This window comes from Malaya genurostris, chromosome 3 (genome assembly GCF_030247185.1).
Source record: "Malaya genurostris strain Urasoe2022 chromosome 3, Malgen_1.1, whole genome shotgun sequence".
NCBI lineage: Eukaryota > Metazoa > Arthropoda > Insecta > Diptera > Culicidae > Malaya > Malaya genurostris.
Window position 1 is genome coordinate 66,512,124 of NC_080572.1, and position 15,079 is coordinate 66,527,202.

Here is a 15,079-nt window from a genome sequence, read left to right on the forward strand (position 1 = left end):
ATGTAATCAAAATCTTTTGTATTGGGTAAATAAGTTTTAAAAAAGTAGCGAAGTTTCCAGTCATTAAATTCGTCTGTGCGAAACATTTTATCAGTTAAATCATCAAAATACAGTATTGAAATATAAATGATAAAGCTGAGTCAAACCGGTATATCAGTACTATTCTACAAGGAGCAAGAAATTCGTTTTCAGCCGTGCAACGATATTTAAATATATGAACTTTATTTTTAATCCATTTCAAAGTCGTACTTGACATGCAGGTACGAATACACTTATATACAGAACCCAATTCCGGTCGGCGCAAAAACAAAAAAGAACTTTGTAACATTTACTTGATAGATGAATGTATCTATCAAATTTAAAATTTATTCCAGTTCATGATCAACTGTTGAACCTGGTTCTGGTGGAGGATAATTCTGTAATTCGGAGTAAATAAAAATGTTTAATACAATCTTAAAGGTTACTTTCAAACTGCTTACAGCACGTTCTGGAGACGATCACTGATTGGAATGTTTCGTACAAAAGTAGCCAAATTGTGTACCAAGCGTATTTTGAAAGCATCTTCCTTCGTCGTATTCAATAATATCATTTCCGCCTAGCGTTGCAAACTTGGGCATCTATTTGTAGTTTGAAACTAGTCGTTGAACGAGGGCCGGGCAGTTATATTCATAGGTTGAAAAAGTTTCTAAATCAATATCTTTCGACGGTCAATATCACCAAACATCTTCACCGTTTTATAAAATGTGCAATAATAAAATTCACCAGTCACGACCAGCCCCCCGACGGATAGCTTGCGGTGCCTTGTACGGCCTCCACAATCAAGCGATCTTGGTTATCAATCCATCTTCTCATTTGATTTCGTTTTTTTGGCAGCAATATTTTTTCTCTGCTCGCCAAAAGCATATTTTTTGTCCTCAAATTTTGCATTTATCTCTAGATTTCTTCAGAATAATTTCATAGAACTGTTTGAAAACTTTCTCGAATGGTTTGTTTATTTATAAGGGGTTTCTTAGTAACTAGTTCGTAGCAACTTAAACAGTATTGCTCTAGAAGATTATTTTTATCATTATCAAGGGGTCACTATATTTGTGGTAACTGACAGTGAATCGCTCATGAACGCCATTTGTTCCGATTTTTATTCAGAGTACCTGGTCGTGTCGTCGATAAAACTGTTCACAAAAATCTTCAATACGAAATAGAACTGATTCTTGCTTGTTTCATAAGTTCTAAACTAATGAAACTCTAAGCACTTTTTCCGCAGTGTATAATGATAAAATTCATAAATGTTTTTACGTCAGTGTAAAATCGAACCCCGCAATATCCGTATACGCTGCATCGGGGTGCGTAACATAAGCGGCCTTTACACGAGTCATTAAAAATGTCATTAATAAAAAATAATATCATTTTAATGAACGTGTAATGGTGCACTAATGACGAAATTTCAAACAAATTTGAATTACATCATTAGTTAGTCATCATTTAAAATGACATTTTTAATGCTCGTGTAAGGGCCGCTATAGACGTCGAATTGCTCAATTGAACTTTTCAAACTATTCGATTAGCTTAAGAGCAAATTCAGCAGCTAGAAGTTCTATATGGAAGATCTATAATATAACAGAAACTGGAACAAACGTATCCCCAACAAGCCGTTCTAGTTTTATTTATTCGACCAGTTCTTCTGTCAAATTTAAAACTGGTCTACGATGTCGTTCTAATTTTTGTATATTTGAAACACGAGTAAAACACTTCTGGGGCTGCCAGTTTTTCTTGTTATGAAATCCAGATTTAAATTTTGTAACTGGCATGAATTATGCATCAGAACTAAAACACTACTGAATTGAAAATGCCCTAAGAATCGAATATTGGTTTCAAATTAATCGATTAAATTTTTTCGATGATGAGTTATTAATCGATTAATCGATATTTCGACATCCCTTATCCTCACGATGTAAAATACCCTGGTGATCTAGTTTTTCTATGTGTTAGTGCGGTTGTCATTTTATTTTGGAATAACAGAGAGACGTGAAGAAGAAAAAACATAAACAAATGACGTTCCGGGAGTTGCTTTTATGAAAATATTTAGAGTTGGTTCTGTTTGCGAAAATATTGACAGTGAAATGCGGTGTTTTGTTCCGGGATGTTTCAATCGTTTTCATCATCTGCATTTGAAATGCCACCCACAGCACAATCACTCCATTATCCATAATAGCTGTAATAGATACCACAGTGCGATCCGCCAAATCCTTCCTCGAACGAAATGATCAGAACCGGATGTGTGTAAAATTTTCTATATTTCGACGTTACCTTGCAAGCCCTTGAAGAAAAAATGTCCAGATTTTCAATTAGTGCCAAAGATTCGCCAGGCTGCGCGACAACTAGAATAACTTAGAAGTGAAATCCCGATCTGAAATGGTCGTTTGTTTATGTTTACATGCTTGAATCCCGACGCGCCATACTTAGTTTCGTGAGAAAATTACCAACACAACCAAAACTGTCTTAGCACGCCACCAGTGTATTTTACGTCGTGCCTTATCCTGACATCCCAGCTGTCTTTACAAGATTGTTTTTCATACACGCTTATAAATTACTATATTCGTTTTTCTAAGCTTATTTGATTTTTCACTAATCGCAATATTTATGAGTTTTTAAATTGATAGTAAATGTCATGATTTCCTCTACTGGTGCATCTACTATTCCGAAGAACGTTTCCAAGGAAGCAATACAGTCATCGGTAATTGGTCCGCTAATCTTTTCAAAAAATGACTACGAAAATCCACCTCCTACAAAGCTGGCGAATGATACATCTGTGCCATGCATGTTGTGCGATAATGTGTATAACTTCCGGATAGGAGACTCTAGGGACCAATATCTAGCTCACCTATATATGATCCATCGACTCGTGATAGCAGACGTTCACGAAATCGATTGTTTAGTCAGCTATTGCCATTTTTGGAAGGAAAAGTTCCAAGAGCACCCGCTAGAGAAATTTTGTTCTGCTATGCTCATGAACCAGTTACCCGATGGTACTCCAGCAATCGATGAAAAATATTTTTTGTTAAGCAACATCGAACCTACTGATTATGAACTAAGGCTGCGATTAAAACAAGATATGATGGAATTAGTGTTGACACGACATCAGTTCGAACGAACAGATCGAAACTTTAACAGAGGCTGTTTATATTGTAGAGATGTCCAAGCCGAAACCAGATCGGAATTTTTAGAACACCTGTATAAAAAGCATTTTCTGCTGCTAGGTAAAGCGGAGAATTTAGTGTTCGTGGATGAACTCGTTGATATTGTACAGGAAAAGATGAACAAGTTAATATGTATCTATTGTGAAAAAACATTCAAGGATAGACCTACCCTTAAAGAACATATGAGGAAAAAAGGACACAAGCGAATAAATCCGGATCTGAAATCATATGATCGCTTTTTCTTGGTCAACTACAAGAATGATCGGTTGAAAGGAACTACAATAAAACAACCACATAAGGCAAACTTAGGCAAAGAAGAGAACTCTCCTTTCCATTCAGAGGACTCGGACTCAAACTGGTCGGACTGGTATGGCGAAGAACAGCCAACAACTTGTCTTTTCTGTTCAAATTCTGAACCGAAAATCGAAAGTCTTAAAGATCATATGAAATTACATCACGACTTCGATTTCGACACTAACGTAGTTGGTTTTAGCTTTTATCAACGAGTGAAAGTAGTGAACTATATTCGACGACAAATGCATGTACTGAAATGTGTACTCTGTCGTGAAGTGTTCCACACCCGAGAGCATCTCGAGATTCATCTTAAAGAAGCTGGACATTTTAGTATCGGAGAACAACAATATTGGGATCAACCTGAGTTCTTTTTCCCCACTTATGAAGATGACCAATTTTTATGTCATCTAGAAGACGATAGTCCAGATCAATCAGACGACAGTTCAATGGTCGTTTCAGAGAATGTCAACGCTAATGTAAGCACGGAAGCCGAATCGCTGTCATTGGAGGGTTTCAGATTAGAATAAACATTTATAAGCAATGAATGTTGCTATATTGTATATTGATTAGATTTGTTTAAAGGCATTGTTTTGACTTGTGATATTTCTAATTAGTCCATAAAATAAAAATTAAAAGTAAATAAAACTCCTTTTCTTTGGTATTTAACGATGAGAAAATATTGTATATAATAAAGAAAAACTACTTATCTTCACAATTAGTTTCGCTGTTTTCAAGTTTTGTATCATCATTCAATATATTTTCCTGCAACTGTTTGCTAAGTGCTTCCGCTAGACTGTTTCCAAAAGAGTTGATATACTCCGGGCTTATGTGTGAAAGTAATGAATAGGGAGTTTCAAATACAATATTGTCAGGATGTTCATGCTCTATTGAGTCAAATCGATCACTAACAATCCGGAGACCTTCACCATTTATCAGAACACAAACAGTAGTTCCTTCCAATGTTCTTATATTTATAAACGCAGCGCTGTCTGTCGGCGTCAACCGTTCCGAGAGTGTTATTTCCTTAACATGATTAAAAATATCATGGATGACAGCATTGGCTTCTTTTTTCCAGTCAATGATTTCGTCAGTTTCCAAATAATACTTTTCATATGAACCTGGATTATCTCCCATGGTCAAAACGTCCTAAAAACAACCTACGTTTACATCAATATTATAAAGATTTTTACCGTCACTATTCTACATTTCTACCCACATTTTTTTACAATTTGCAGAGTCTATGATATATAAGTCACGCAAAGAGTAAATACTCCAACCCACGATGTAAAATACACTGGTGATCACGTGTCGATCATTAGAAATTTTGGTTGCCTTGTTCCACATCAATGGCTCGAACAACCCCATGGGGCTGATCCTTGTAGTTTTTTCATTTCCAACGATTCAATATATTGTTTCTACGATTCTACAATTGAATTAATTTTAAACGTGGCGTTTCAAACAATATGCAAACTGTACATTTTATTGTTTTCCAAGAAAACATGTATGAGAAAACTATGATTTGAATTGTTACGATACTTAACAGCCTATACATTCTATTGTAAAAAACATGTTTACAATTAATTGAATAGGTAACAATTACAACAACAGGTTAAAATATTGTTCAATAGCGGCCCTTACACGATCATTAAAAGTGTCATTACTAAGTAATGACACTTCTGCTCAAACGCTCGTCATTACTGCATTACTGTACATCATTACTTTTTAGCATTACACGTTCATTATTAATGATGAGTATTTGTAACTACTCCAGCAATAGCAATATATTTATTTTCGTTTAGCTGAAAATAAATTTGATTTGCCACGTTAAGGTTAATGAAATATTAACAATTTAAATCTACACTTTGTCATTTTTTCGCGTATAGTTCTAAAGATATTCAGCACTTCCACAAAAAAGAAGAAGAAGAAATAATGTTGGTAATGATTGAAAATCCGGAATTCCATCATTACTCGTGTCATTACTGAACTCGTAGACCTTACACGATCATTAAAAGTGTCATTACTTTTTAGTAATGACACTTTTAATGATCGTGTAAGGGCCGCTAATGAACAAAGCAAAATTGTGTCAGTTTTGTAACAGCAAATCGTATTGTTTTTCTACAATATTTTTTATTTGGGTGGTAAGTTCAATATTTTCAATCATCACAGATAATGAGAACACTGAGTTTAGCTCAACCTTCGATTCGCTGTAAATCCAGGACAAATTTTCCGAAACGGATTCGGTAGAAGCAAATGTCAATGCCATCTAGTCAGACTTAGTGATCTGTACCTTACTTTTGTAAAAAAAACCAACAATATCAGAAACACGTCGACCATCATTAAAAAAGTACTTATGTACTACGGATAGAAACTTGAAATGAACCGTAGAGTAGAGCAACGGATGACCAACTCGCTCGTAGTTAATCTCGAACGGATGTACCCAGTAAACATTCGGAATCTCAAACTTTGGCTGGTAACATTCTCCACCGATGGATTTCAGTGTAATTCGAGCGAACAAATGGATCGATTCGCTCGACGTCCATATGAACATTGGTAGTCTGGAATGATTTCATTTGATCATCTTTGGTGTTTCACGATGGATTGATGTTTCCTTGTAGTGTTGACAAAACATAATTTTCGCCAAATACTTATATAGTGAGAACGCTGAACCGATGACAATAACTTGTGTCAGAAAATATATATAAGTCAAATAAAACCATACTTAAGAGTCTGAAAAGCTACAGGCAGATATTGTTTGATCAAATCGGAAAACCAAGATGTATTCATTTTCGGTTAAGCGACAATCAACGTGTGGTCAAATACAAATAATAATATCCCTAAGTCCCATATAAACGAATCGCCAATGTTTGGTTCACAGCATGAACAAGTAAGCCTAGCGAATATCTCCCTTTCGTTGTGATAGTGTGAAAATGTGAAAGGAGTTCGTTTCTGGCAACGCTATATGCTAGTTGCTACGGTGGAAAACAAACTTGTTTGTTTATCGTTGCTGTATTAAACTGCAACAATCAGTCTAAATATCGCCGGCTAATAAACCGAGAAGCTTTCGAAATGGTGAGAAGTTGCTTAGTAGAGGGATGTGACACACGAACAGGGTCGTCCGAAATTTTGCTCCATAGTTTTCCTAAGGATCAAAATATGTAAGTAATATGTTTACATATTTTTCACTATAATAAACAGTAACTATAGTGAACTTGTTCTTACCCTTCAGTGTTGCTAGTTTTATAGGAAATTCGTTAAAGTACACGCAGAGAAAAATATTGTAAAAATAACTAAATTTTGGTTTCACGCAACGAATTATTTTGTTGAAATAGTGACAAAAAAAAATCTGGTTTGAAATTGCAAAAATTGTTGTTTGAAGCTACAAAATAAAATATTTGATTTTGCTCAGTGCATTAGTTTGTTTCAAGAAATATTTTGTTAAAAATAAGAAATATTTTACTTGCGCATTCCTGTCAATTTCTTGACAAAAAATTTCATGGTAAATTTAACTTTCAAAATAAGTTTAAAATGAACTAGCTTTAGATAAAGATAACAAAATTAGTTCTTTGAATTTATAAACTTGGCAGATGAAATGAACGATAAGATTCAAACCTAAAATAATTAGTATTTCAACAAACGCTTTTGTTTGTTAAAATTATACATTTTTGTTTGTCATTATTCTTAAATTGAGGTTTCTATGCCCGGTGAAGAATGAGCGGCGGTCCTACTGAAAAATGGGTGGCCAACACGTTTCCTGATGAAAACAAAACAATATGTAAAAGTGATTCACACGCAGCATTAAACGACTATCACCTGAATGGAACGATTACGGAACAACAACATTAATTGTAAGCAATTTATATGAAAGGACACTACGTCGAGCTCACGGAATATTTTAACTACGGATACGTGAGCAATGTTCGGCTAAAAAAATTAATAAATTATTCTGAACGTCGACCGAAGTTGATTGATCGTCTGAATCGTGTTTAATGCATGCGTTTCCTGATGAAAACAAACCAATCTCATTTGCATTTGTGGTTGTAAGTGAGCTGTCAGAGAGCCTAATAGAGATTTCTTTCAAAATAATTTTCAAGGTAATTTTTTTAACTAATTTTATTTCGATTTTTATCAATTTTCAACTTGTTAATTGCTTTCAATAGCTGTTGGGCCCTTTTGTCGTATGACGATGAAATTTTTCACATGTAACAATTAATGATTCGGTGCTCCATTAATCTGGTCAAGGTAGAATTCCTGCATCAAATATTTTCTGTAAAAAACGTGTTATGTAAAGTAATGCAAGTTTAGTAATATTTTGAATTAACCATACATACACTTCAACTGTTAAAAGACCCCGAGGAAACGAAAGAAACACTTAAATTTTCCTTCTAGAACACGTGCAAACTTTTTTGATCATCCACGGGAGCGAAATTGATTGACTTATAAGAAACAAAACTGATACGGTTAATGCAAACATTAAACTTAGTTGCCATTACACAAATAAGATCATAGATAAAATGAACCAATTTTTTTCTTGATGTAAATGTAGAACTCGATTGAATCAACAAATACGTTGCCAATAACTTCAACTTAACTTTTGTTGACATGTAATAAATGGCTGATTTATTTCAACGATAAAATCTGCCGAAACAAACCAGTTTTTCGAGAGCCAGGATGAGAATTTGTCTTCAAATCAAATAGAAATAATTGTTAATGTAGAAGGGAGAAATTGGTTCCAAACAATCATATTCTAGCTTGAAATCAACAGAAATCATATTTTAAAATCTACTGACTGTTTTGTTATTTTAAACAAGCTCAATTTCTCTGCGTGTACATTGTCTCTCTGACAGTGTATCATGACAATGTACCGCACGATGCAAAATGTGTCCTTGAAAATTTGTCGGAGTACTCCGTATTATAATTTGTATTTGGTGTGGTCTCCATTGTTTATTAATTAAAATTATCGATATGTGCAACATTTTACTCATCCAATTCGGAATCATCTAGAGCATCACCTGCATTTGAAATGCCAGCCACAGCACAATCACTCCATTATCCACGATAACTGTAATAGATTCCACAGTGCAATCCGCCAAATCATTTCTCCAACGAAATGAACAGAACCGGATGCGTGTACAATTTTCTATATTTCGACGTTATCTTGCAAGCCCTTGAAGAAAAAATGTCCAGATTTTCAATTAGTGCCATTAGTTGATCATGCGTGAAAATGAACACGTACAAATGAAAGCATGACCTGAGTGTTTGAGACTTTATACTTAATTTGGTCTTACTGATGTTGGTGGGAGAACCTCATTAGAAGAAATGGACGATTTTCAATAAAAGTTTACCCTTCATACTCGTCCAGTAGATAATCGGAACTGATATGTTCCTGACTACCTCAAAACCGTCGTCCGGGTGCGAAAAAGGCAAGCAAACGTGATGAATTTTCCTCATTATTTCCCAAAGTTTTAGAAAACTTTGTTTTTCAGTCATTTATGGTTATCTCACACTGTTAAAAATTTAATCACAAATTCCTGATCATATTCCAGATAGTTTGTATAAAAAAATTATGTTGTTGGGTTAAGTCCATCAAGAGATATTCGCAATAAAGTTCTGCCCATTCTTGTACAGGGTAAATTCTGAGGCTGTGAACCATTTCGCGATTAATTCTAACTTTTAGTTGAAATTTGACACTCGAGGGTTACACGCGTAGAAAAAGTTACTCAAAGTTTGAGTACTAGTTACTCATTTTCAAATGATACATGGAAACGTCAAAAATTGAGTAGTTATCATCAATGATATTGAGTAACTCCTACTCTAAATTTGAGTTTAACGCAAAATCTCGTTTTATAGTTACTATTCGCATTCGCGATAAGTCTAAAAGTTGTAATAACCATTTGTAGCAACAGGTTGTATTTTTTGTTAGTGAGACGCGTATTTCGAGGGTGGGTCGATCAACACAAACGGTGTTGTGTCTGCAAAAACCGGAATGATCAGCTTCGTGTTGTGCTTTAGAATGGAAACGAATATGCTCAAATGTCATTTATGAGGAATAAGTGTATGATTGGTGCCTGAGCATAACACACTACTCCAAGTGACCACCACTTGATATAGTATTGAGTTCAATTATTTAACATTTTAATACAATACACTCAGAAAAGGAGCAATTTTTTTGCAAATTTGGTATATGTGAAATAAAATTTCACACAAAATTTGAGTGATAGTTACTCTATTTTTGTACATGTACGAATAAAGTATTACTCAGTAAATGAGTAGATTTTACCCAAATATCGTTTCCAGTGGAAGAACTCAAATTTGAGTAACGTCGGAGTTACGGAGTAGAGTTATTCCACTTTTTCTGTAGATGAGTGAGATCTTACTCATTTTTGAGTAACTATTTTTAAGCGTGTATTTTGATGTTGTCAAAAATAACCCTGCTCGAAAGCTTCACTCAAATAAAAATTCACGTTCGATTCACTTGAAAAATCACGTAAACTGGTTTCAAATGTCAAATTGAATGTTTTACGTGACGAAAATGAATGTTACACGAACATCTCCTAAAATGAATAGAGTCATCACATAAGATTTACGTGAATCGACCAAACGTCAAACAATCTACGTGAATTTCTAGTGTGAAAAACTCGATTTTGAAAATGGCGAACAGTGGCCCTCAAAGTGCGAGAAATGTTATTTAATCACAATTTTTTACTACATCGACCGGACCATTCCAGTATGAAAGTTTCCATGTGTTCGACTGGACCGAGTGTCTGCGAGAGTCCGGAAGTGTGCCCGCTCCTGTCGAATGCTTCAAACAGGCCGTTGGTCCACCGAAAAACGAGTTCAGAATCGGTATGAAGCTAGAGACATTGGGCCCATGTAATGCGAACTCAACCTGCATCGGTAGTGTTGTGGGAGTTCTCGGATCTCGACTTCGGCTTCGGTTGGATAGCAGTGACAACAAAACGATTTCTGGAGGCTTGTCGATTCGAGATCCTACGACGTTATTAGTTGCTTTTTATTTTCAGCCGTTAAAAATCTATGCTAATTTTCTGAAATAAATGTTTTATTTTTCATGGCATTTTTCATTTCCTAGATTTATATAAATATCTATCTTCCTTTTGACTTCAACCAGCATATAAAATAGTAATTCTCTGGTATCTAAATTTTACATGAACTGATAGGTAAATGTGATATGAGCAGTACATTATATTTCATCTATGAAACACGTAGCTTTTGCTGGATTATTCATTAAACAGTTTTTAATTGCCAGTCCATTAAACTCTACGTGAAAAGTGGGGTGGAAAATATTCACATAACTTTCCACGTAACTATAACATGATTATTATTTTGAGTGTTCACGCTTAGAAAAAGTTACTCAAAGTTTGAGTACTAGTTACTCATTTTCAAATGATACATGGAAACGTCAAAAATTGAGTAGTTATCATCAATGATATTGAGTAACTCCTACTCTAAATTTGAGTTTAACGCAAGAGCTCGTTTTTTTTGTTACTATTCGCAAGATCAGTCTAAAAGTTGTAATAACCATTTGTAGCAACAGGTTGTATATTTTGTTAGTGAGATCGCGTATTTCGAGGGTGAGTCGCTCAACACAAACGGTGTTGTGTCTGCAAAAACCGGAACGATAAACTCCGTGTTGTGCTTTAGAATGAAACCGAATATGCTCAAATGTCATTTATGAGGAATAAGTGTATGATTGGTACCTGAGCTTAACTGACATGTATGTTAATTTGCGATTGACACACTACTCCAAGCAACCACCACTTGATATAGTATTGAGTTCAATTACTTAATATTTTAATACAATACACTCAGAAAAGGAGCATTTTTTTGCAAATTTCGTATATGGGAAATAAAATTTCACTCAAAATTTGAGTGATAGTTACTTTAGTTTTGGTACATGTACAAATAAAGTATTACTCAGTAAATGAGTAGATTTTACCCAAATATCGTTTCCAGTGGAAGAACTCAAATTTGAGTAACTTCGGAGTTACTCTAAATTAGAGTTGTTCCACTTTTTCTGTAGATGAGTGAGATCTTACTCAATTTTGAGTAACTATTTTTAAGCGTGTTGATTATTTTTGGCAGATCGATCGTTATTTTCCGACACTGAAAAAAGTCTTGCAAAGAAAATTCTATTTTCTCTAATATAAATTATTTAGTCAAAATTATTTCCAGTGCAAAATAAACCCAAATCAGCTGTTTTTCAAAGAAGGACGTATCTTACAAAAGTAAACAAATCGAGGTTCTCTCTCCTACCAGTAAATGCTTCAAAATCCTACAATTTTGTCTAAAAATTCGTATTCTACAAAAATCTCAATCTTAGTAATACAAAGAACTATAAAAGGCGAAACTGTCATTCCATTTGTTTACGCAAGTTTCGCCCTCCGTGTTCCATGCCAACAAACAGGGCGATACTTCAATTGCTGGTAAGGAAGGGCGAAACTATTTATGTTCTTTATTTTAGATGGTTACCGAACCTTTTATTACTGGAAACAGTAAAAGAGACAATAAAACTACTCACAGATTTGTCTTAGTAGCGAAAACCAGTCAATTTCATGAAAAATGCGCAAGGGCGTATCTTTATAATTCACACAGGAAGTATAAAAGTAAACAAATCGAAAAAGGGCCAAACTCTTTTTATGTTGATTTATTCAGTGGATATAGAAGGAAAGTGGTAACATTTGCGTGCCTTTTGAAAATAAACTAACAATTCATCGACTAATCATAAATTGATCAGAGAATATACGATAATTTCTAAACACGATTTGAAACCGAAGTCGAAACATTCATCGATGATTTTCTCCATTTGCTGTTAATGTTAGATTCGCCGTTCTTTGAAAAACAGCTGAAATAACATTCCATCCGTCAAACTTTGAAATGGGCCGCAGTTTTGGTTAAATTTAACTACTCGACACAAAATAACCACACAAGTGTCATATTTTAACCAAAAGTTAAAATTAACTGCGAAATGGTTCACAGCCTGAAAAGGCGCCCCATAGTAGTCGCCTTTTCAGCAGGCCGTTCATTTTTGTTGGTCTTTGAGCGCTTGTTGAACGACATATTGCACGAAATATTCGTTCAATTTGCTGGAACGGTTTGTTGTTGTTTTTTCTCTTTGAAAAATAGTGTGAAACTTCAGTGTTATCTTTACATAGAAAGAAAATTCGGAATTTCATGTGGAAATCATAATGAATTTCGAATCAATTCCAACTTCAGTGCAACAACCGATTCCGAATGAATTTCGCCTACAACCGGTTGATTCGGAAATCAGTAGGAATTGAGTAAGAAGATCCGCATCCGCATGAATTGTCAATTTGTCTTCTTCTTCTTTCCCGATTTTGCACGTTTTCGTGCTGACTTTGTTTATTTTTAAATGAAAACATTACATAACTGATTATACACATTGAAATCTTCATGTTTTTCGGATATACAGAACTAGTAAATAACCAGTTTTTCTTAGAATTCCAACATAAACTGTTGAAATTCGCTGGAAATTAACAAAACGACCTACCTTAGTCAGCATCATCCATTCCTCTAGCTGGAGTGTAACGAAATGGCTTATGTCGCCTAAATTTTACACAACACATTCATAAAATGAGCGAATATTCAATTACATTTATAATGTCACTGTCAATCAGGTTGATCGAGCAGCCAACTCAGGCGAAAATTCTAGCACTGAACCGATCGAGCACTGAAAAATCATGCAGTCGAGTAAGAATTCATTACGCATTCCGTCATTTCGATAATGTGGGAATCTGCCACTCTGGTCACGATGGTAAATGCACAGGTAGCAGCTTTTTTTTCTTTTGTGAGTGTGGTCACCACGGTTCATCGTGGTCTTGGCCACTGACCCAAAGCTGTCATTCCAAATGAACAGCTGGTTTTTTGTTTCATTTTCGTTAATTTACAAATTGATACTATTTTGCATGAGTTCCCATGTTTTCGGGTTTTCAATTTTCCGTCTGCATGCAGGAATTTCACTGCATCAAAATTTACCTAGCCTTCAACATGTTTTTTTATGCCCACCACCTAAAAGCTTCAATTTGGAGCCCCCTGGTAGTCGACGCTACTCCTCTCAGCGGAGAACGAAAAGACAAGTACACTGGTAAATATAACACATGAAACACAAATTTAATTTTGATACAAGGTCAACTGAGATTCTATTTATTCATGCTTTGAATTCTTTTTAAGGGATTCATAATTTAATTACTACGCTATGTAGAAAAGAAAGTACAAATATATTAGGAAATTATTAATATGAAATACTGTTAACGCTAAATACATTCGACTCGGTCTGTGCCAAAAAATACATTATAAAACACAAAACTGCATTAGCTAAATATCTCGTTCAGTATGTGCTTAAAATAGTACTGTAGTCTAGCTGCAAATGTGGCACGGTTGTTTATTCCTTGTATATCAGGTGGAAGTGCATTATATTTAGTTGGATAAATTATATTATTAGTGGTTATTTACAGTTTTTTCTACCAAAATAAAAAAAAAATGCTTATAATACAAATGTTAATATATATTTATTGAATATCTACGTGTGTGTCAACGTTGCCATTGTGCCACAAATTGCCAACCATTCTGGTAGTATGAATTGAGTTTGATAAGAAGCTAAAAATAATAACGTATCAACTATTATTAAACTACAAAGAAATATTATTGTACCTAGAGTGACTATAATCAGAGTGGCGACAGCTGTTCGTTTGGAATGACAGCTTCCAGTTCCAAACGAGCAAACGACCTGTCAATTCAATGTAAAGCTAATGGAATGTTTTGAATTGTTGCCAAAATTACGGATGAGATGTCGTCACTCTGGTTATAGGCACCCTAATTGTACCAATGAAAACGTCCAACTTTGCTTTTAAAAGGCATAAAAAAATAATAATTTCAACCAGAAAATCTTCAAAAATCAGGGTAAAAATTTATAGTTGAAAGTTTTATTGATTTCGAAACAATTGAATTTAAGAGTATAAACTTTTGAAATAACAGCGATAATACTTTTGAACAACCAAAAGTAACACTGAATCGGCACAGTGTATTTTAAAGTGACTGAATGCATTCCAGCGTTTCATTTCACCACGGTGATAACGCTTCTCGGAAAATGATTGATGGGATTTATCGATTTATCGCTCGGTGAGTGCTTTGTGATTTCTTGAAGTTTAAAAATAGTTGATACGTTATTATTTTTAGCTTCTCATCAAACTCAATTTATACTACCAGAATGGTTGGCAACTACCAGAATGGTTGGCAATTTGTGGCGCATTTGCAATATGAACAACATCGACACACACGCAGATATTCAAATATATATATATATATATATATATATATATATATATATATATATATATATATATATATATATATATATATATATATATATATATATATATATATATATATATATATATATATATATTTATATACATATGCGCATATAAGTATTTTATTCTAACATTCTAACAATTCTAACATGATCAAAATTGAAAAGAATAGCTTTTTATACTCAATGCAGAACAACTTTCGAAATAAAAATTTTCCAGCTCTTAAATTAATCAGCTTAACAACGA

At 34.2% G+C, this 15,079-nt stretch overlaps 2 protein-coding genes across 3 annotated transcripts; one reads left to right on the plus strand and one right to left on the minus strand.

Annotated features, from left to right (window-relative positions):
• Nucleotides 1–2,561: 2,561 nt before the first annotated feature.
• LOC131437709 (zinc finger protein 277) lies at nucleotides 2,562–4,133 on the plus strand. Its single transcript, XM_058607227.1, has one exon. It carries the CDS (start codon nucleotides 2,666–2,668, stop codon nucleotides 4,013–4,015), a length of 1,350 nt encoding a protein of 449 aa, XP_058463210.1. The 5' UTR covers nucleotides 2,562–2,665; the 3' UTR covers nucleotides 4,016–4,133.
• LOC131437710 (GSK3-beta interaction protein) lies at nucleotides 4,115–4,749 on the minus strand. 2 transcript variants are annotated; one of them, XM_058607228.1, is made up of 2 exons: nucleotides 4,705–4,749; nucleotides 4,115–4,645 (listed from the first exon to the last, which is right to left on the minus strand). In XM_058607228.1, the coding sequence occupies exon 2, from the start codon at nucleotides 4,620–4,622 to the stop codon at nucleotides 4,188–4,190; it is 435 nt and encodes a 144-aa protein (XP_058463211.1). In that variant the 5' UTR covers nucleotides 4,623–4,645; nucleotides 4,705–4,749; the 3' UTR covers nucleotides 4,115–4,187. The 2 variants fall into 2 exon arrangements, with proteins under 2 accessions (XP_058463211.1, XP_058463212.1); XM_058607229.1 differs by having other exon boundaries at nucleotides 4,115–4,634; nucleotides 4,705–4,743.
• Nucleotides 4,750–15,079: the final 10,330 nt, after the last annotated feature.

Coding starts and splice junctions, on each gene's coding strand:
- LOC131437709 (XM_058607227.1), top strand. CDS start 2,666: ATGATTTCCTCTACTGGTGCATCTACTATTCCGAAGAACGTTTCCAAG.
- LOC131437710 (XM_058607228.1), bottom strand. CDS start 4,622: ATGGGAGATAATCCAGGTTCATATGAAAAGTATTATTTGGAAACTGAC.